Source organism: Ranitomeya imitator, chromosome 3, assembly GCF_032444005.1.
Source record: "Ranitomeya imitator isolate aRanImi1 chromosome 3, aRanImi1.pri, whole genome shotgun sequence".
Taxonomy (NCBI): domain Eukaryota; kingdom Metazoa; phylum Chordata; class Amphibia; order Anura; family Dendrobatidae; genus Ranitomeya; species Ranitomeya imitator.
In genome coordinates, this window is record NC_091284.1 from 37,416,383 (window position 1) to 37,439,821 (window position 23,439).

Genomic DNA, 23,439 nt, shown 5'->3' on the forward strand with positions numbered 1-23,439 from the left:
CTTGAACACACGGCTTCGCTCCGAGAACTCCGTACACCTTGTACACACGCGGCTCCGCTCCCTACACCTTGTACACACGTGGCTCCGCTCCCTACACCTTGTACACATGCGGCTGCGCTCTTTACACCTTGTACACACGCGGCTCCGATCCCTACACCTTGAACACACGGCTTCGCTCCGAGAACTCCGTACACCTTGTACACACGCGGCTCCGCTCCCTACACCTTGTACACACGTGGCTCCGCTCCCTACACCTTGTACACACGTGGCTCCGCTCCCTACACCTTGTACACATGCGGCTGCGCTCTTTACACCTTGTACACACGCGGCTCCGATCCCTACACCTTGAACACACGGCTTCGCTCCGAGAACTCCGTACACCTTGTACACACGCGGCTCCGCTCCCTACACCTTGTACACACGTGGCTCCACTCCCTACACCTTGTACACACGTGGCTCCGCTCCCTACACCTTGTACACACGTGGCTCCACTCCCTACACCTTGTACACACGCGGCTCCGCTCCCTACACCTTGTACACATGCGGCTGCGCTCCCTACACCTTGTACACACGTGGCTCCACTCCCTACACCTTGTACACATGCGGCTGCGCTCTTTACACCTTGTACACACGCGGCTCCGCTCCCTACACCTTGTACACACGTGGCTCCGCTCCCTACACCTTGTACACACGTGGCTCCACTCCCTACACCTTGTACACACGCGGCTCCGCTCCCTACACCTTGTACACATGCGGCTGCGCTCTTTACACCTTGTACACACGCGGCTCCACTCCATACACCTCTTACACACGCAGCACCACTCCATACACCCCATACATACACGAATCCGCTCACCTCTTTCACCCACGGCTCAGATTTGTACACACCTGACTCCGCTCCGTACACCTTGCTCCACTACATACATACACGGCTCCGCTCTGTACACCTTGTACACACACGGCTCTGTTACATAAACATCCCCTCATTCAGCACCATGACAATCAAGCACAGCAGAGTCCTGCATAGTGCATACACTGAGGCCACTGATAATAATATAATAATAATAATAATTTTTATTTATATAGCGCCAACATATTCCGCAGCGCTTTACAAATTATAGAGGGGACTTGTACATACAATAGACATTACAGCATAACAGAAATACAGTTCAAAACAGATACCAAGTGGAGTGAGGGCCCTGCTCGTAAGCTTACAAACTATGAGGAAAAGGGGAGACACGAGAGGTGGATGGTAACAATTGCTATAGTTATCATGTGATCATGTTATCATGTGACCCCTGACTCCTCCCCTCCTGTGACCTCATCACAGGTCCTGTGCGCATAGTACAGGTAGGTGTGTGTGTGTCAGGTGTAAGCAGCACATCACTCACCAGCTAATGCCTGCCATCTCTCCAGCTTCAGTCAGTGACACGCACAGCCCTTCTGCTAGGTCACATGTCCTTCACGGACACGCCCACTCGCCGCACACTGCTGAAAGTCTGGGGGAGCTGTGGGCGTGGCCAGCAGGATGCGTGCGTGACTTGTCTCCTTCCCCTGCTACTTGTTTGCTGGACTGGGCGGGCCCTGAAAACACTGTGGGCCCCGTCGCAGTCGCGACCCCTGCGACCGCAGTTGTTACGCCCCTGGTAAGTGGTACTAATGAAAAAGAGCAGGAAGGTCCATCTTCACCTAAGTCACAGACTGTATAAAATGAGCTTGTTAGAGAGGCAGAGTCTCCCAGAAGCAAAGATGGTCAGAGGTAACTGATCTGTGCACGACTGCGTCTGGACATAGCCCCCCCAAAAATGGTGTATATGGGGACTTGGCAAAGGCCAAATCTATAAACAGGGCTGCGGACTTCTGCACATGGGACATAAGCTGATATTTGTCTTCTGCATTTTAATAAAGGCGCAAAGAAGTATGAAGACTGAAAAATGAATCCTAAACGAGGGCGAACGGGCAGACGGAGGAAGAAAAAGGTTCTAGGAACATCCACAGGTAAGCGATGCTTATGTAGAAAGACCCCATTCCTGGCCAATGGGGGAAGTACAGACTAATTCCCCCTACACCGACTGGTGACCTGTCCGTAATAAGTCACCTGTGTAGTCATACTGGTGTCTGAGTCCAGATCCTACAGGGGAACACAAAGCCCACGAGGCTCAGATCAAGTGTGAACCGAACTGAACAGGGAACTATCGAAAGCCCTTGTAGAGTACTTACGCCCCATGTACCCCTTTATCAAGTAGCAAGGTCATCAGTGATGCCATATAATGTACTTCCTCCACAAGTGCCCCCTTATCAAGTACTTTGCCCTCAGTGCCCCCCCATATAAAGTAATAATGACCCTTGTGGCCCCTTATTAAATACTTCTGCCCCAAGTTCCCCCTTATCAAGTATTAGTGCTGCTAGAGCCCCTTATGATGGGATAATGGCCAGGTGCCCCCTTATGATGGGATAACATTAGTGACCCCAGTGGCACCAAGTGAACTTCGGCTTTTGCGGCCAAAGTTGCTGTGTAGCTCTAGCCTTAATTAGTCTTCAGAAGAGGAGACAGAGGTGCTGGTGACTGAGCCAGAAGGCCATCTTTGTGTGGACTTGACACTGAGCAGCTTGCACTGTACTTTAATACATGCAAACAGAAGACAAAACAGTTAAAAGTTTATAATTAAAATCAATTGTTTTAATCACAAAATTATGTAAAATGCGCTTAATAAAACATGCGAAGGTGTTTAGCTATAACTGTATAGGGAAAAGTGCAGTGTTTGGTTGCAATGTGTTTTTCAGCTCCAATTTCAAATAAAATATACTAATAAGTAGATAAACACAAGAATTTGGAACTATTCAGAATTAAAAAAAAATGATGATAGGTACTAGGGGTGTTGGCTACTACTAAAAAATTTTAAAAAATACGCCCCTGGCAGAACTAAAATGAAAAAGACTTGAGTATACTAATAGATCACAGACTGCACATCAGTCAACAGTGTGATGCAGCAGCGAAAAAAAAAAAAGGGGCAAACAGTTCTAGGATGTATTAACAGACACATAAAGTCTAGATCAGGGATCTCAAACATGTGGCCCTTGAAGCTGCTTAATGCGACCCACAGGCCAAGGAGTCCCCTGTGATGATTGCGGCCCGGTCCTGGAGACTGCCGAAGTCAGAGTTTATTTTTCAACTGAATGTGCCTCAGCTCTCTGCGCCGCAATACCAATATTAGTCACCGGCCAATTAGTGGCCTGTAGCTGACGTCAGGAAGTCGACACGGGCAACGTGTGACGTCACTGCTGTGCACCACCCAGGCTGCTGTGGAGGACCGGGTGCAGTTAGCTGAGGGAATAGAGGTCAGGGCAGGGGAGAAGGTTTTTTTTTTGTAATGTGTATGTTAAGGCCACGTTCGCACGTTCAGTATTTGGTCAGTATTTTACAACAGTATTTGTAAGCCAAAACCAGGAGTGGGTGATAAATGCAGAAGTGGTGAATATGTTTCTATTATACTTTTCCTCTGACTGTTCCTCTCCTGGTTTTGGCTACAAATACTGATGTAAAATACTGACCAAATACTGAACGTGTGACGGCAGCCTAAGGCCGGCGTCACACTTGCGAGATTTACGGACGTAAGAGCGCAGAAACTACGTCCGTAAAACTCGCCAAACATACGGCACAATGATTCTCAATGGGTCTCGTCCTATCAGGCGTATATTACGGATCCGTAATATACGTCGTTCTACGGCCGTACAAAATCGCAGCATGCAGCGTTTGTCAGCGTATTGCGCAAAAAATGCGCCAATGCAAGTCTATGGGAGAGCGTATAATACGGAATGCATACGGACCATGCGTGTGTCTTGCGAGAAATACGCTACTCACTGGCAGATGTCCTGAACTGTCCAAAGCCCTCAATCAGGCCGGTGAGACATGCAAATTAGCTGAAAAAGCCAGACAGTGAACCCGGAAGTCTGCTGCACGCCTCCACGGAGTGAGATTCAGCATGGCCCGCATAATTAATGTAGACATGCTGATCATTTTGATACAGGAGAGGCCAGAAATATGGGACCAAAGAGACCCCAACTACGCCAACAGGGCAGTCAAACAAGCAGCATGGAGGAGCGTGTGTGGGTCCCTCTTCCCACAGTATGACCAGCAGCCACGTGCGGCCCAGCGACAAATAAGTAAGTACACCCATGTTTGCAATGTAATTTTCTTTGTAAACAGCAGGCCCTTACTACTTTGAATTGCTAAACCTTAATTTATTAATTTATCCTGAAAGTATTAGAAATCCCAGCAGTAAATACATGGTGCTGGACATGATAAATGTATTTCATGAAGTTTTTGACCAGGTGTGCCCTTACTAACATTGTTTTCCAGTAATTGTGTTTTCTGGGATAGAGGGTAGCTGTCCTTGTGGCCTTGCTTCATAATTTTTTTTTTTAGTTAAATTTCTTGCTTAATGTGAGCCACAAATGCCTCTTTCTATGCTACCCGTAAATCTGTGTCCTCCATTACACCTTGTGTGAGCACTCTGCATATAATGGTCTAAGCAATGTGTGTATTTTTGTTGTTTCAGTGGATGATGTTACAACAAGGTGGCGGAGTATACGTGACCAATACAGGAGGGAGAGGCAGCAGCGGGAGAAAAGTGGAGCAGGGGCACCTCCAAAAAAGAAGAAATATATTTATTTTGACCGCCTAACGTTTCTCAACCCCAGCATGGACCTCAGGCCGTAAGTTACAAAATCTCAAACTGGGTTAATTTTTTAATGGGGAGAGATGATTCCAAAAAACATATTAAATGTAAAAATTTATCTTTTGCAGAACTCAGTCTAACCTCACTGACAGGGAGACAGGGTCTGACTCAGAACAGGTCATTGACCCAGTTGGAGACGGTGAAGAGGTGGCTGGTCCATCTGCTGCTCCCTCAATACCTCCAGGATGTTCCTCATCGGGCCACCCAGCTCCAGCTGCAGCAGAAGAAAACACAGAGGCCCCACAGTTCTCATCTTCAGCAGCAGCACCTAGCCAGGATGACCCTGGAAATAGCAGCAGCCCAACTGTTGCCCTTGACCGATCCCCACAGGCTGCAGTCAGACGACAGCGTGCACGACGCAGGAGAGAGCTTCTCCAAAGCAGGAGAAACGTGGATGCTGGGGTCATGAACTATATGGCCCGGGTTCGAGAGGATGATGGGGAGGAGGGATTCACACGGAGCCTTGCACAGTATTTACGCTCCATAGAACGGGAGTTGAGGCTGCGTTTGAGAGGGTGTTTTCAGATCCTTATTGACGCATGCACCCCCCCAAATAACCCATACAATCTGTTGCAGATGATTGAACAGTGGCAGATGTCACCTGAAAATATTCTGCGGCCTCAGAGATTACAAGGCCTGCATGCGCAACAAGGATCTGAAGCACCCCCTCCACGTCAGCCAACACCTCCACCCCAACCCACAAATAACCAACAATGGCAACCTCAGCACCATATTGCAGGATATCAGCACCCATCCCAATATGGCCACTTGTCCACACCCAGTGCTGGAGGCTGGACCCAACCTGGGTTTGGACAATATGGTCATTTTGGTTTGGGGTATGATTCCCGCACATATGGGCAGCAACATCTGGGTTATCTCCCAAATCCTGGCCCCACTCATCAAAGTGGCCAGCATCAGAGCAGGCAGAATTTCCCTCAGGCCACTATAACATCCACACAGGCTGCTGGACAATTGGGCCTACAAAGGCCACCTGATGCAGACCCAGACCAATAAACTTCTCCACTTCCTACCTACCAGGACTTGTAATTTGTTTGGCTACATTTGGTTTTATTTTGGTTTTCCAAAATTAGGTTTTGATTGTGCTGAAAAAGCAAGCTGTAATGTTTATTTTTGTGTTTGTTTGATTTCCAAAAAAAAAAGGGGCACTTAATTTGTCCAGATTTATTATGCTAAAAAATAACTAAATCTACAAACAAGTTTCAAAAGTAAATTTGCCGTTAGTAAGAAACAAACTCTGGATGCACTCTGTTCATTCTTATTAACTCACACACACATGATATGATCATAAACATATGTGAACAAGTTAAAATCAGCAGACATATTGTCAAATTTGGTAATGCAAAAATTTATAAAAAAAAAAACAAAACATTACACATGCAAAATTGCATAGTCTTGCCAGGGAGTGGCACCCTGAGGACTTAAAAAATAATTGGTGAACACATCACGAACTTTGAGGCCAGAAAGGGGACGTCGCGGAGGAGGGACATATGGGGTAGGCCTACTATGATTGGTCATGACGTGATCTTCCAAATTTGTAGACGAACAATCATGTATTCTGGTAAAATTATGTAGAATTACACAGGCTTTGATAACTTCATTGATTGAAGCCTCACTCAGCTGAATGGCAGACTGAAGAACCCGCCATTTGGCTACAAGAATACCAAAGGCGCACTCAACCAGTCTCCGTGCCCTGGAAAGTCTCAAATTAAAGACCCTCCGCCGATGGTCAAGGTTGCGCCTGGGGTAAGGCCTCATGACGTGCCTCGTCAGTTGGAAGGCCTCATCTCCAACCAAAACAAAAAGGCACTGCTTCCGCATTGGAGCCTGGGAGTTGTTGTGGTGGTGGGAGGTTCAACTGGTTGTCACGTAGTCGCCGACCCATTATGGACGAATTGAAGACCCTAGAGTCTCCAGTTCGCCCATAGGCCCCAATGTCTACAATTATAAACCTGTAGTTGCTGTCAGCAACTGCTAACAGAACTACAGAGAAAAACTGCTTATAATTGTAGAATTGGGAACCAGAGTTCGGCGGCTTACGCACCCTGATATGTTTCCCATCAACAGCTCCAATGCAGTTAGGGAAGTCACAATTATTTTTGAAACCAGTGGCGATTTTGAGCCAATCCTCCATTTTTGGCTCAGGCATCACAACTTCATTAAGTTGCAGCCATATTTGGGAACAGGTTGTCCTAACAATGCATGAAATTGTCGAACGCCCAATGAGAAACTCCAGGTGTAGACCCGCATAGGACAAGCCTGTGGACAGGAAGCTGCAAAACAAGAACAAAAAGCACAAACAAAACATGAGGAATATGAAAACAGGAATAAGCACAAGTGTCTATTTAATTTTCTCAGTCATTATTGACTAAGCAAAAAGGGACATTTCACATTATTACGATACTCTAATATGACCCCCATTTTTAGAACGGTGCTTGTGGCTTCATGCCTAAGTAAAGTACCTGAAACATATTAGGACAAAACACATTTGCAAACCAAAAAAAATATAAAAGGTAAAAAGACATACCGTAAGGTTAGGAGCAGACGCTCCTCAGCAGAGATGGATTTTCTCATCCAGGTGTCCTGATAGGTGAGCCCAGGACGTAACATCTCCATCAACATGTCAAAAGTCCTGATGGACATGCGAGTATACAGGTAAAATTTGTCTGGATGGGCCCTCAAAGCTGAATATAGTCTCTGGAAATGTCCTTTACTCTGGCGTTGGGTCAATAGAGGATGCACCCACAATCTTCGTCTCCTCCTTCGCGGATCTACATTGACCGGATATGGCTGGCCAAAGCGACGAGACAACACCCAGTGAAGCAACACCCGCTGAGTTGTGCTTAAATACACATGGTCAGACATGTTTGTAAGGTCAAAGTAACACAGCCAAAATATGCTAGAGAACATATAGGGCAGATGGGAGGGGTACACCTGTTGTCGAGGGCTTAAATAGGGTTGTTAATGATGGTTTAAATGATTTGCAGGCCTGAAAACCGTTAAATGTCCATTTTGTGATGGTGCGTGTCAAAAACGCAATACGGATCACATACGGATTACACACGGACCAGTACATGCGCAAAATACGCGACCACACCTAGGCTACGCAAGAACTACGGAAAGAGATTACGGAGACATTTTGGCGTATTACGCGCGTACAATACGTTCCGTAATGTCTTACGCCGAGTGTGACGCCGGCCTAAGTGTGACAGAATTGGGGAAATTACTATATAATGGTGAACAGGTTGGGTTCATTACTACAAGATGGAGACCAGGAAGGGGGAAATGACTACAAGATGTTGGTCAGAATTACTATATGGTGCTAATTGTAAAAAGAAAAAAAATTATTAAAAATAAGAAAATCACTGTATATGGCCAATTAGGGGGTAAAAAAAAGAAAAATTGTAAAACAAAAGTTCAAAATAAAGTATGAAAATGTGTTTTGGACACTAAAAATGCTGTTTTATCTATACACTAAAGTAAACAAAAATAATGCACATTTGTCATCGCCGCACACTTAACGACCCAACGATAAAACTGTGCCATAGCCCATACGATGAATGCCATTTAAAAGAATAAAAAAAGAAAAAGAAAAAAAAAATCCCCCTTTACTCCTCCTTGGTCAGTTCTCATCTGGAATACTGTGTCCAGTTCTGGGCATATTTTAAAAAAAGACTTTGAAAAACAGGAGCAAATTCAGAGAAGAGTGACCAGGATGGTGAGCAGACTGCAAACTATGTCCTACGAGGAACGTGTAAAGGATCTGGGAATGTTTTGCTTGCAAAAAAAGAAGGCGAAGAGGAGACTTAATAGCTGTCTACAAATATCTGAAGCGATGTCACAGTGTAGAGGGATCATCATTATTCTCATTTGCACATGGAAACACGAGAAGCAATGGGATGAAACTGAAAGGGAGAAGACAAAGATTAGAAAAAATGTTTTGACAGTGAGTGCAATCAATGAGTGGAACAGGCTGTCACGAGAGGTGGTGAGTTCTCCTTCAATGGAAGTCTTCACACAGAGGCTGGATAGACATCTGCCTGAGATGGTTTAGTGAATCCTGCACGGAGCAGGGGGTTGGACATGATGACTGTGGAGCAGGGCCGGCTTCAGGTTTTCGTGGGCCCTGAGCGAAAGAGTCTCAGTGGGCCCCTTTAGCACACACACACCACAATTCATGATGCACAGATACGGCAGAGATAAATATAAGTATAGCACAATGCCAAAGATTTCACTTACATTACATGAGTGACATCAATAGCTCAGAATGTGGACAGTATAGTGCTCCATACAGTATTATGGGCACCACATAGTCCTCCATACAGAATAATGAGCCCCGTAAAAGTATATGATGAGCCCTCGCTGGAAGAAGAAACCAGGAGACCTTGGGGCTTTAGGACACAGGCAGCAGTATGGATAAGTGCCGAAGGTTCCATTAGGGGAGAATGTTTTTTTTTTTAACTTTAGCAGCACCAGGGGCCTATTTTTAATCCTTGGTGGACAACCTATTTACTTAGAAGAATTGCATTTTTTGTGGCCTAAGGGTTTTTCTTAATTTGGTAAAGATCAACGTTGATTTATGAATTATTGTTGATCTTTACCAAATAAAGAAAAACCCCTTAGGCCACAAAAATGCAATTCTTCTAAGTAAATAGGTGAGTAGTCGTATGTGACTAGTCTGTAGGAGCGCTTAGGTCCTTATAGAGAGAACCATACAGGTGGCTCTAGGACAAATTGTTTTGGGTGACTGTTTATAGCACGACTGAATTTTACATACTGAGGCAATTCCTGCATCTTTCTGTGGTGACAGTGGGACAATCCACAACCACCCAACAGTTGACCTGAACGAATGAGACTTAAGGAATAGGAATCAGTCTTTGGTTCCTTCAGGATCATATTGGAGTGATATCTTCGATGCTACAACTGTACAAGATCAGGAAAGAAAACCAGACATACTAGGTAAAGTCAATGTTTATTTTTAAGTGCAAAACGACATTTTACATGAGACAAAGAAAGGTCACCATATCAATGAGCGAGAATCTTAAGGCCAAGAGCTAATATAAGGGCATCGCGGCTTAGGAATTACACCGAATCACAGGAATTTTACATTTACCAGGTGACGGCTTTCTTTTCTATTACCATCTCCCCATTAGGCGAATCCACTGAAGTAGGGAGAAGAGCCAAGAATACTGGGGTAATGGCACCTTCATCCGGGGACTTGGTGGCATTAGGACCTGCCATATCAGTCCTCACCCACCCCGGGCAGCAGGCATTGAGAAGAATGCCCTCCCCTTTCCTAGTCTCCTTTATTTGCCGTGCGTGAATTCTGGACAACACTGTCACCCCGACTTTGGACACCCCATAAGAAGTGTTTGGCCAGCCATTTTTTTCATGGACTCCATTTTTGGCATCTTCCACAAACTTCTCCATCAGTTTCGTCAACTCGTCCTCCGTGATGGTGTCACTGCGGAATTTCTCCTGAAGTTCGGGGCTGCACTTCGCGAGAGCGGAGACGCTGACCATACTGGATACATTGACGACTCTTCCTGTACGAGAAAAATACATGACGTGCACTCCAAAGAAGTAAAGCTAAGTCGGACCCCTTACGGAATAAAAAGATAGACAGACAATCTCCTTCAAGGAGGTCACTAGTAACGTGCCAACCACCGAGAAGGGAGAGGAGAATCTCTACAGTGGCAGCGAGTTATTCTACTGAAACAAAGTCATCGGTGGAGTTTTACGATTAAAGTAGATTAGTTTAATCAATTTCCATTTGAAAACTTTTTTTTATGTGATTGAACCCCTTAAATAAACCCCCCCACCATCGATGTGTACTTACCGTTTGGTTTAATAATTGGAAGAAGCTCTCTAGAAACATCTTGTGTGCCAAAGAAGTTGGTCTTCAGAGTGACTTCTGCTTGGGTAGCAAATGGGGCCGTGTCAGCAACTGGAAAAAGAGGTCACGTTACTGACGTAATAGGAATGAACGGAGAATAAGTGAGCATGTGTGACGAATCTTCTACCAGAGAAATGGGGGGCAAGGCTAAGCCCCTGGCCTAGGGATCAGAGGGTGTCCGAACAATCAAGATATTCATGGCACATGAAGTCGAACTTGTTAACCCATAAAAGAGGACAATCAATAAACGTCAGCTTACTTAGTAGGTGATAACTTCCTGCTACCGAGGAACCGGCCACAAAAATGCTCATTTTCAGTGGGAAGACGGCCTCATGTGCGCTAAGTACAACGCTCAGCTATATCTAACAGATATATAGATTGCCTTGTGCAGGCGTGTACTATGGAGGACAGAGAATGAACTTCAATCCAATATTGCAGCCAGCATGCAGCCAGCGGGTAAGGAAAGGGTGAATCAAACACCCGAAAACCCCGCCCCTATGGCTGAAAATTGTTCCCTCCAAATTCAGGTGACAGAGTCCCTTTAACCCTTTCAATAACTCCCCCCTCTTCAGTGCCCACTTTTGTGCCAGTTTTAATCTTTTTTTTTGTAGCCATTTATATGTGTATTCACATCAGGGTGCCTCGCTGTATTGTATTTTATTATTGTGTTTTTTTTTTTTTTTTTGTTTGTTTTTTTACTTTTGTTGTTAAACCTGTAAAAAAATAAAATAAATCAAAAATTGCTGAATAAGAAACTAAGTTCAGCAGTGTCTTTTTTGAGTGTCCGTAAACCAAAAAGGAAGCCGGATGCATTATTTCTTACTCCAGCCAGTCATTGTGACTTATTATTTTTACGGCTCAGGGTAAATATCCCGATGTTAGAAACTAACAAAAGTAGATTAAAAGGGTGAAAAATGCACCAAAATCATCATGGACGTCCATGGAGAAGAAGAAGCATCACTGCATAATTCGGCATAACATGCCCTTCAGGAGACTGGGAAAGCGGAGTGACATTCGGAATCACTCACATTTAGTGAGACCCTTATATACAGTGTGCAAAATTCAGAGAAAAAAAAAAAAAATACAATAAACAGAAACCCTTCATAATAAAAAAAAAAAAAGTAGGAAAATAAAACTAGACATACAGGTCATAGGGAAAAGCAAACTCAGCATGACTGTGCATTTATGGCGCTGCAGAAGCGAGCGGAGACTGGTACAAGCTGCTTTACCCTGCAGAGTACTACAACCCCCAGCATGAAGATGATAAAAGCACTACAATATGTGATTATTATAAAGGGGGCTCCCTGCTGCGGACAATCCCTTGACTGCAATAAACTGTATGCGGATTATTCTGCAGCGGAGACCCCCATAGATCACCTGTGATCCCCAGCGATCAATGAAGGAACCCAGTAGCCAAGTGTTCATTCCCCTACAGCGCCACCACAGGAAAGATGAAGTATTACACCATTCTCATTTAAATCAATGTGAAATATATGGACATGGTGGGTCCCAAAATTGCCCTCTAAGGACCTGCCGCCCCAGTAGACGTACCTTTAAATGCGATTCCGGCATTATTGACCAGCACATCCAATCCGCCATACTTTTCCTTTAAGAAATCCCGCAGGGTCCGGATACTGGACAGGTCATTAATGTCCAGCTGATGGAAGTGCGGGGACAAGCCCTCTGTAGTTAGGTCCTTGACGGCTTCTTCTCCAAGTTTGGGGTCCCTGGCTGTCAGATACACGTCTCCCTGGAATTGTTTGCACAGGGCCCTGACCACAGCCAGTCCCACACCTTTATTACCGCCTGTGACTACTGCGACTCGCACTCCGGCCATGCTGACAGCTCTATGTGCAGAAGAAGAGGGAAGGAAGCAAATATGAGGTGCAGACACAGACAGAACCTCTTGTTACTGGAGGAACTGGTGCAAAAAAAGCAGCTGAGCTCCTCCCTGCAAGGACTGAGAGCTGCCCCCTGCTCATAGACCTGTGTGACCCTGCTGCCATCTAGTGGGCAGAAAGGAGCACTACACCGCTGCATTACATAACACTTATTACAGAGCCACGGTCACACCTTCAGTCTTTTACAACAGAGGAAAAGTATCATAGAAACACATCAACATTTCTGCATTCCTGGTTTTGGCTTACAAATACTGATGTAAAATGCTGACCAAATACTGAACGTGTCCTAAGATCTGTTTTTTTTTCTCGGAAGTGAAAAAAAAAAACTAGACAACCCGTCCAATTTCCATCAAGGTTTTGGATCAGATTTCCATCGCTGCTTGTTGTCCGTATGTGAGTTTTTACCATCAGTATTTTAGCACTTTTTCTTCTAGGCTAAAAAAATAAATAAAAATGGACAGATGTTTTTCAATCTTCTTGCAAAGGGTTATTGAAAAAAATGGATGCAACTAGGAGACCATCAATGAGCTGAGGGAGGTTTTCATGGACCTGTAAGCGTGAATGGATGAGTTTAGTTCATAAATCGGGTCAAAAGTGGACACGTCTCCGTTTTGCAAAAACAAAAGAACAGATAGGAGACCGTGACATTGACCGTGATCAGTGCGTGCTGGAAAAAAATGGATAGTTCAAGTATGAGAAGGATGGATGTCTACCATTCATCGGGATTTTCTCGACATTCTAGGTAAAATTGCAAAGTGCTTGTAAGAACAAATAACTTTGCAATGTACTTGGTTGTTTAGGTTACTGACCACCTCTGAAGCTAATCAGCGGTGGCCAGTCTCCAAGGCAAGGAGCACAGCGCTAACAAGCTGTTTCCAATATAGAGCTTGTAAGTGCTGCTCTGATGCCGACTGTATCCGTACAGCCTCGGTGTCCCTGAACTGTCTTAGTCTTGGAGTGAGAAAGTGTCTAAAATGCACCGTGCGCACATGCCCTAAAGAGATTTTTAGGTTTCGGAAAACCAATGCATTTTTTTTTAAAGAAAAAAAAAGGGTATTTACTCACCCTCCCCAGGTCCGGGGCTGAGTCTCCACTGATGGTCCTGGTATCAGTAAGGGTATGTGCACACGATGCGGAAAACGCTGCGGAGCAATTTCCCATGAGTTTACAGTTCAATGTAAAGCTATGGGAAACCAAAAACGCTGTGCACATGCTGCGGAAAAAAACGCAGCGGTTTACATTCCGCAGAAAGGTCACTTCTTTCTGCGGATTCCGCAGCGGTTTTACAGCTGCTCCTATGGAAAACCGCAGTTGTAAAACCGCAGTGAAATCCGCAGAAAAACCGCGGTAAATCCGCGATAAATCTGCCGCAAAAATGCAGCGTTTTTGCCCTGCAGAGTTATCAAATCAGCTGCGGAAAAATCCGCAGTGGCCAAGAATACGTGTGCACATAGCCTAATTGTCTGCAGCACTGACGTCATCTAGGCCATTGTCAGACACAGAGAGAAAAGGGGCCCTGTGCAAGAACAATGTATGGGCCAGGTCCAAGGGCTCGCCATAATGCAACATTCCACGTTTGGGATGTGGCCCCCTTACCTTTTGGGCCCCTGTTACACCAATGTTATGCCTGTCCGTGCTGCAGACAATCAGTGAGCGGTTTGTGTAGTCAACATGGGCAGAGCGGCTGAGCTTAGTGATTGTCTGAAGTGCTGTCGTCAATGACAGGCACCAGGAGCAGTGGCAAAGACTCAGCGCCGGACCTGGGGAGAATGAATAAGGCAAACACACATTGTTTTTTTTTTTTAATAAACTGCAGCTGTGCATTTGTAAAAGTAGAAAACCCCTTTAATAGACCTTTTTTCCCCCATAGATTCCATGGGAAGCTTCAAAAGCTCATGCAAAATAGTAAATTGTGTTTTTACGTGCAGAAACACGGGATTTCTCTCCAAATAAAAGATGCATTAGAAAAAGTTGTCAAATCTGAGATAAAAAAAAAAGTGAAAAAGCATAAAATAAATCAGTGCGGATTGTGCATTCTGGTGTTTATATGTGGGAAAAAACGCAGCGTTTCCGCTATGTGTGAACACGGACTACGTGGCTTTCCAACATGGGGGTCGTTCTGGTTCCTTTTTTCTGCAGTCGCTGTGGCCGGGTCCACGTCTGCGCTGAGGACTGGGGCCCGAGTCTCCGTCACAGATTCTGACAGAAATGCTGGATAAAATTGTGCTGTTTTACGAGGTAAAATGGCGCCACCACATTTTTCTGTTTCTATAACTGGACAGACAAAACCTAAGATCAGATTTGAATGATGCCGCCGTCATTAAATGCGTTTCCAAAAATGTCACCTTGTAGTTATTTTTCACCTACACTCATTTTTGGTAAATTACCTCATATATCACTACATAACACCCCACCATTTTTGAGGATGTTTTTGCACTAGGTACCACTTCTAAGTCACAGTCCACATTATAAAAGCATTCCCACATTTCATTAATGGTATATTTGACTAGCATACAGAGCAGCTAACAATGCCGTCTGACAACAAAATGTGTCATATTTTCTACATACGCCACCTCATGCCGTTGTGAGAACTAGACGCTGGCAAGATGGCGCCCGTAAACAGCGGACATACTGAAAAGAACAGGGGCACACAAGCTTTCACACTTGTAACTCTTTGTCGGTGACGTCATACAGCGTTATCCAATGAGACATCTCGGCGGAAGAGGCAGACCCGGAAGTGAAGGGTGTGTCTCCCCACGTGGAGTCCTTACCTTCAGATTGCAGCGGATGTAAGCTTTGTTTCTTGCATTAATGTCCTGCCATGTTCTTGTGTTGTGTAAATAAGATAGTGACCACAGCTGAGGATTTGTTACTTTGTTACAGTCTGTAGATAATCAGCCTGGAATACAAAATAATGCGTTTGCTGCAGAAAACTGAATACATTGAGACAGAGTGCAGCTGTGTAAGCAGGACTGGGGTCACAGGTGTGATTACAGGGGGTGCATGAGATAGAGGGGGCTTGGAGCAATGGTGGGTGGTGCTGTCCATGTGCCAAACTGAGCGCACGTACCAGCGCAAGTGAATGACTGGCCCGTTCATGTCATGCCAATCCTAAGGGCTAATTCACATTTGTCACATCCGTATTTACCTGCGGACACGACTGGACCTGTGTCTGTAACATGGGCGACCGTGTGTGAATTTTTCCCAAAGCCGGGTTCTGACAGCCGTGTGAAAAATTGTCAATTTTTTTTATATCCAGAAAAAAATATTCAACTTTTGATCTGTATCGTGCCGTACATCCATTTTTCACCTATTTTTGGTATTTTGTTTTTATACAGTCTCCATTCTTAAAAAAAAAAAGGTGGGCCGCTGTGTAAAATGCAATGACTTGGAAATCTTATCGCCATATTTTATTCACAGCAGAACGTAGATTGGAAGGTGAACGTTGGACATCTTTTCCATTTCGTTTGAAAAAAATAAATCCTTTAGAGATTGATGGCGGCGACACGTCTGAAACGTTGATACAGGGTTGACAGAAGGCTGAATATGTAAGTGGTACTAATGAAAAAGAGCAGGAAGGTCCATCTTCACCTAAGTCACAGACTGTATAAAATGAGCTTGTTAGAGAGGCAGAGTCTCCCAGAAGCAAAGATGGTCAGAGGTAACTGATCTGTGCACGACTGCGTCTGGACATAGCCCCCCCAAAAATGGTGTATATGGGGACTTGGCAAAGGCCAAATCTATAAACAGGGCTGCGGACTTCTGCACATGGGACATAAGCTGATATTTGTCTTCTGCATTTTAATAAAGGCGCAAAGAAGTATGAAGACTGAAAAATGAATCCTAAACGAGGGCGAACGGGCAGACGGAGGAAGAAAAAGGTTCTAGGAACATCCACAGGTAAGCGATGCTTATGTAGAAAGACCCCATTCCTGGCCAATGGGGGAAGTACAGACTAATTCCCCCTACACCGACTGGTGACCTGTCCGTAATAAGTCACCTGTGTAGTCATACTGGTGTCTGAGTCCAGATCCTACAGGGGAACACAAAGCCCACGAGGCTCAGATCAAGTGTGAACCGAACTGAACAGGGAACTATCGAAAGCCCTTGTAGAGTACTTACGCCCCATGTACCCCTTTATCAAGTAGCAAGGTCATCAGTGATGCCATATAATGTACTTCCTCCACAAGTGCCCCCTTATCAAGTACTTTGCCCTCAGTGCCCCCCCATATAAAGTAATAATGACCCTTGTGGCCCCTTATTAAATACTTCTGCCCCAAGTTCCCCCTTATCAAGTAATAGTGCTGCTAGAGCCCCTTATGATGGGATAATGGCCAGGTGCCCCCTTATGATGGGATAATGCCCGAGTGCCCCCTTATGATGCGATAATGCCCGAGTGCCCCCTTTTGATATGATAATGCCCGAGTGCCCCCTTTTGATGCGATAATGCCCGAGTGCCCCCTTTTGATGTGATAATGTCCGAGTGCCCCCTTATGATGCGGTAATGGCTCGAGTGCCCCCTTATGATACTATAATGGCCCGAGTGCCCCCTTATGATGCGGTAATGGCTCGAGTGCCCCCTTATGATACTATAATGGCCCGAGTGCCCTCTTATGATGTCATAATGGTCGGGTGCCTCCTTATGATGGGATAATGCCCGAGTGCCCCCTTATGATGGGATAATGCCCGAGTGCCCCCTTATGATGGGATAATGCCCGAGTGCCCCCTTATGATGGGATAATGCCCGAGTGCCCCCTTATGATGGGATAATGCCCGAGTGCCCCCTTTTGATGCGATAATGCCCGAGTGCCCCCTTTTGATGCGATAATGCCCGAGTGCCCCCTTTTGATGCGATAATGCCCGAGTGCCCCCTTTTGATGCGATAATGCCCGAGTGCCCCCTTATGATGCGATAATGTCCCGAGTGCCCCCTTATGATGCGGTAATGGCCCGAGTGCCCCCTTATGATACTATAATGGCCCGAGTGCCCTCTTATGATGTCATAATGGCCGGGTGCCTCCTTATGATGGGGTAATGCCTGAGTGCCCCCTTATGATGGGATAATGCCCGAGTGCCCCCTTATGATACTATAATGGCCCGAGTGCCCCCTTTTGATGTGATAATGTCCGAGTGCCCCCTTATGATGCGATAATGGCCCGAGTGCCCCCTTATGATGCGGTAATGGCTCAAGTGCCCCCCTTATGATACTATAATGGCCCGAGTGCCCCCTTATGATGCGATAATGGCCCGAGTGCCCCCTTATGATGCGGTAATGGCTCGAGTGCCCCCTTATGATACTATAATGGCCCGAGTGCCCTCTTATGATGTCATAATGGTCGGGTGCCTCCTTATGATGGGATAATGCCCGAGTGCCCCCTTATGATGGGATAATGCCCGAGTGCCCCCTTATGATGGGATAATGCCCGAGTGCCCCCTTATGATGGGATAATGCCCGAGTGCCCCCTTATGATGGGATAATGCCCGAGTGCCCCCTTATGATGGGATAATGCCCGAGTGCCCCCTTATGATGGGATAATGCCCGAGTGCCCCCTTATGATGGGATAATGCCCGAGTGCCCCCTTATGATGGGATAATGCCCGAGTGCCCCCTTATGATGGGATAATGCCCGAGTGCCCCCTTATGATGGGATAATGCCCGAGTGCCCCCTTATGATGGGATAATGCCCGAGTGCCCCCTTATGATGGGATAATGCCCGAGTGCCCCCTTATGATACTATAATGGCCCGAGTGCCCCCTTATGATGCGGTAATGGCTCGAGTGCCCCCTTATGATGGGATAATGCTCGAGTGCCCCCTTATGATGCGATAATGCAGAGTGCCCCCTTATGATGCGATAATCGCTCGAGTGCCCCCTTATGATGCGATAATGCAGAGTGCCCCCTTATGATGCGATAATCGCTCGAGTGCCCCCTTATGATGCGATAATGCAGAGTGCCCCCTTATGGTGCGATAATGCTCGAGTGCCCCCTTATGATGCGATAATGCAGAGTGCCCCCTTATGATGTGATAATGCTCGAGTGCCCCCTTATGATTTATAATTATAATTTAAATCAGACCACCTTTATTTATCTCAAATAATAAAATGTAAAAAATAAAACCGCATATTCTATATTGCTACGCATGTAATTGTTTTATTCCAAAGTGTGAATGCTGAAAAAAATCAGAATAGCAGAATATCAAAATATTTTTTTATTTACGTAATTAAAAAAGAAATGAAAAATAATCAAAAAGTCATCTAGAACCTAAAATGGTATCAATAAAAACTACAGCCGGCACAGGTAAACACAAGCCCAATGTCTGTGAATAAAAAAGTTATGGCTCTGATAATATGGGGAAGGTTTTATCATTTTTTTTTTATGTAGTAAAACATAAAGACCCTATAGAAATGTGGTATCACCAAAACCATAGTGTTATTTGTTCTGCACAGTGAAAGTGGTAAAGACAAAACCCAAAAGACAACTGCAAAATTGCATATTTTCTTGTTTGTTTTTTTTTTTTTTTACACTATTTTTATGTTACCTTTAGGGAACCCGAGTCATGAAAGGCAGTACGTCCGGCTGATGAGGTGGATGAAGGAGAGAGGGTTTCGGGACAAGCGACTGAGGACGGCACATTTTCCAGGTAAAAATTAAGAAGATAATAAACATAAGCCGACATATTGGAGTGGAGGTCCTTTGTGTGCCACTGATCTACCCCAAATGATGGCGGTGCCCAGAGAGCTACTTGCCACCCAATTAGTCACAGGGGGAGTTATATCAATTTCGATCAATTTTTAGGACTTTTTGAAGACAAGCTATTTATCTCGTATATTAGGACATATGGATGTCATAGTGTTGGCAGGTTTCCTATACGAGGCTGCCGTTCTTCAATTCCTTAGAAAAGCAAATGCCATGGCTACTAGTTTCCAACTCCTTTCTGAAAGGGGGTTGTCTCTGATCTGACCGCAAGCTTATATCACTTTGCGTATGCATCTCCTAGGTAGTGCATTGTGTCTCCATGGTTACAGACTACAAACAAACCCTGCGTAGTCTGATCCTCCTCTTCTTGCTGGCCTTCCTCTGCTTCTTCTCGGATTTCACTGTTCACACTTTCTAACTCCTGATTTTCCTTGTCTTCCAGATACGGGGAGAGGACTGATGAGCGCTCAGCGGCTGCAGGTCGGTGATAATTCTCTTACAGTAATAATATAGAGTTTTGAATTAAAGGGGTATTCCAGCCTAGATAAATATTAGATCAGTGTGGGTCCCACCACTAGGAATATCTCTAACCGCCAGAACCTTGTGTCCAACGTTCTCCCCTGTCGACAATCCCAGGAGGGATTGAATGAAGGTGTAGTCGCATGACCGGCTTAATTCAACCCTTCCTAGTCATGATCGATGAGAACATTGGAGACAAGTCCGCCATTCTGACGATCAGTGGGGAGCGTAGTAGTGGGACATATCTGACAGTTATCAGTGGATAGGGGATAATTTATGTAGACCGGAATATTTAACGGCTGTCCAGTTATGGGGACTTTATTTTTATATGGGCAAGAGATAAGGTTGATAAATAGCGGCACTCACCACTACTTTAGAATAACATTATTGGAATAACATGTGCAAGACATAGACCTAGGAGAACGAGCGGCCCTTGTTTCGCATAAAATGAGCTTCTTCCAGCTCATGCCTCATAGAGGAGAGAACCTCCTTTTTAACGAATCTCCAATAAACTAATCAGGTGCGCAAAACTTTACAAAAAAAAAAAAAATAAACAAACCATACATTCACAAGGAAACAATAACACATATCGAAAATACAGAATACCTATTCACATGATTATAATCAGTGCAAGAATGGACTAAGGCTACGTTCAGACTAGCGTTGTGCTAGTGTGCGTCGGGTTAGCGTCGGGCGACGCAGCGGCGACGCACGCGTCATGCGCCCCTATGTTTAACATGGGGGACGCATGCGTTTTTGTTTGTTGCGTTTTGCGACAAATGCGTCTTTTTTGCCGCAAGCGTCGGACCAAGAAAACGCAACAAGTTGCATTTTTCTTGCGTCCGATTTTCGGCAAAAAACGATGCACGCGTCGCAAAACGCAGCGTTTTTGCATGCGTTTTGCCGTGTTTTTGCGTGCGTTGCGTCGCCGACGCAGCGGCGCACAACGCTAGTCTGAACGTAGCCTTAGATCATGTCGTTCATTGAGTCCCAACCGACCCAGAGATTCTGTTTTCCGAATAAAATAAATAAATAGAGCCCTCGATTATATCTATCTGGACATCCATAAACTCGATAAAATTCGTTCCTATTCAGCTTGTGAACTTCATGTTCACCTGATTGTCATTAAGATAAACCACAAAATCCTAAAATAACTGTGGGGTGCCCTCCCATAGAATCAAAATGTAATCAATGAAATGTAAGTAGGTCTTTATATTAATGGCAAAAGGATTGGACACACTAAAAACCTTATCTATCTCAAACTGGCCAAGAAAAATATTAGCAAAACTTGGTACAACTGGCGTGCCCATCGCGGTGCCAGCTAGTGACTACCACCTTACTATACCATACTGGGATATAGGTCTCCATTCTGTCGGCAGCACGGAATATTGTCCACTAACTCCCGTTTCAGTCTGATCAAAGCAACCTGGGCTTCCATAACCCCTCAGCAGTGCCACAGGCTGATTGCCTCCATGCCACGCTGCATTGATGCAGTAATTGATACAAAATGAACCCCGACCAAGTATTGAGTGCATTTACTGAACATACATTTCAGTAGGATAACATTTCGGATTTTAAAATCATTTTTCAAGCTGGTGTTATAAAGTATTCTAATTTACTGAGATAATGACTTTTGGGTTTTCATTGGCTGAAAGCCATAATCATCAACATTAACAGAAACAAACACGAAATAGATCACTCTGTGTGTAATGTCTATATAATATAGGAGTTTCACTTTTTGTATCCAAGAACTGAAATAAATTATGTTTTTGATATTGTAACTTATTGAGAAACACCTGTGTGTGTGTGTGTGTGTGTGTGTGTATATACACACACACACACACACACACACACACACACACACACACACACACACATATATATATTTAAATGCATGTATTTGGGGCTTTAAAATCAGGTTTCTTTACTACTCTTTCGCCGTTTGGCTCTAATGAGCTTTGCACATTCGGCTTTGATGTGGATGATTAATCTGCTTGGAAACAGACAAGAAGAGTTAGAAACTTTCTCATTACGTCGTCAGAATGAGCTCACTGACATATTCTCAGTTAACCCTTTCTGCAGCCAGTAATAGACGCTCTAACTATGGAAGGCAAACGGTGCAGAATTTCTAATGATGCCTAATTGCAAAAATGATTTTTAGCCAAAATACCGTACATGCATATAAGAAAAAAAGACCTCAATGGTGTCCAACCCTATAACTTGTTGTAAACTGTTGCCTTACTTTTAGGAAAGTTACTTTAAAAGAAAAAATATGAAACCTAAGACTCCATTTCCTCTGTTTTCTGTTCTTAGCCGGGAGAGATAATTATTTCCCTACCAGAGTCTTGTCTGCTGACCACCGACACTGTCCTCTCCAGTTACCTTGGCAAGTATATCCGCGGGTGAGGATTTCATGACTCCATGTTGTTTTTGGTGCCTGTTCTGGGGACTGGACCGCTGATGTCCACCATCGACTTGGATGAGATGTGTCATCTTTCAGAGCTAATTGTTTTCCTTCCAAGGCGTCTACCGTTTTGTTTCTGCAGCGCCAATGCAGAACTATGTGTCTCCATAGTAACAATGAACAAACTAGTCTGACTCTGCTATCGTAATCCTTTCTGTTCATCCCCTTATTTTATCTGTACCGTAGAAAGAAGTAGAGGACAGATGGAAGAAACTGTGTCTTTGGGATCAGACTACATAGTTTCTGTTTGTAGTCTGTTACCATGGAGACACAAAAGCATTCATAGGAGCAAAAGACGCAAAACGAGGCACAGTTACATCAGTGTTTACGTCCAGCGAGCGCTATTGCTTCGTATAAAGCGTTTTTGTGTTTCTGGCTAGGTGGCGCCCCCCTGTGTCCCCGTTGCTGGCTCTGTGCACATTTTTGGTCCTGGAGAGGTACTTAGGAGCACAGTCCCCATGGCAGCCGTACTTGGATGTATTACCCAGAGCCTACGACTGTCCGGTGTACTGGGAGGCTGACACTGTGAATTTTTTGCCCGATCCTGTTAAACAGAAAGCCATGGAGCAGCGGCGCACCGTTCAGGAACTCTTCTCTTCAGCGCGGCCGTTCTTCCGGTCCCTGAATCCCTTGTTTCCTGACATCGTGGAGGAGATCCTGACCTATGAAGCCCTGCGGTGGGCCTGGTGCACGGTGAATACCAGGACGGTGTATAAGAAGCACGCCCAGAGAGAATGTTTTACTGCAGAGCCGGATGTGTACGCTCTGGCGCCATATTTAGATCTACTGAACCACAGTGCAGGGGTCCAGGTAACCCATAAATGACGACTGCTGTGTATAGGGGTGGTGTACGGACGAGGGCCGTGTTTGGGGGGTGTACTAAGTCATTTCAGCTTCTAACACCTTTCTGGATATTTTTGTCTTCACTTTGATCTTATTTTTCTGACTTTTTTTAATTTACTTTTTTTGTGAGGTGGAAGCAGCTTTCAATGAGAAGAGTCGGTGCTACGAGATAAGGACAATGGTCCAGTATAAGAAATTTCAGCAGGTGTTTATATGCTACGGACATCATGATAATCAGCGCCTCCTCCTGGAGTACGGCTTTACTGCAGCTAATAATCCTCATCAAAGTGTGTATGTGACAAAAGGTGAGAATAATGTCAGTGTAACTGCATCTATCTATCTATCTATCTATCTATCTATCATC

At 44.9% G+C, this 23,439-nt stretch overlaps 2 protein-coding genes across 7 annotated transcripts in view; one reads left to right on the top strand and one right to left on the bottom strand.

Annotated features, from left to right (window-relative positions):
* The window catches only part of SETD4 (SET domain containing 4), a 35,591-nt gene that overhangs the window by 2,197 nt on the left and 9,955 nt on the right, over nt 1-23,439 (top strand). For 2 of the 5 annotated variants that reach the window (XM_069760770.1, XM_069760771.1), the window contains exons 3-10: nt 1,909-1,998; nt 15,975-16,102; nt 16,365-16,454; nt 19,098-19,193; nt 19,692-19,729; nt 22,082-22,170; nt 22,613-23,042; nt 23,206-23,380. In XM_069760770.1, coding sequence (XP_069616871.1) covers nt 16,391-16,454; nt 19,098-19,193; nt 19,692-19,729; nt 22,082-22,170; nt 22,613-23,042; nt 23,206-23,380 — 892 coding nt within the window. In that variant the 5' untranslated portion in view covers nt 1,909-1,998; nt 15,975-16,102; nt 16,365-16,390. Of the gene's footprint in view, nt 1-1,908; nt 1,999-4,028; nt 4,165-4,559; nt 4,717-4,807; nt 5,983-15,258; nt 15,344-15,974; nt 16,103-16,364; nt 16,455-19,097; nt 19,194-19,691; nt 19,730-22,081; nt 22,171-22,612; nt 23,043-23,205; nt 23,381-23,439 lie in introns of those variants that run through there. The other 3 variants (XM_069760772.1, XM_069760773.1, XM_069760774.1) reach the window with 3 other exon arrangements.
* LOC138672621 (carbonyl reductase [NADPH] 1-like) lies at nt 9,714-15,442 on the bottom strand. 2 transcript variants are annotated; one of them, XM_069760777.1, is made up of 4 exons: nt 15,326-15,442; nt 12,205-12,500; nt 10,597-10,704; nt 9,714-10,303 (listed from the first exon to the last, which is right to left on the bottom strand). In XM_069760777.1, exons 2-4 carry the CDS (start codon nt 12,488-12,490, stop codon nt 9,867-9,869), a joined length of 831 nt encoding a protein of 276 aa, XP_069616878.1. In that variant the 5' UTR covers nt 12,491-12,500; nt 15,326-15,442; the 3' UTR covers nt 9,714-9,866. The 2 variants fall into 2 exon arrangements, with proteins under 2 accessions (XP_069616878.1, XP_069616877.1); XM_069760776.1 differs by lacking the exon at nt 15,326-15,442 and adding an exon at nt 15,128-15,147.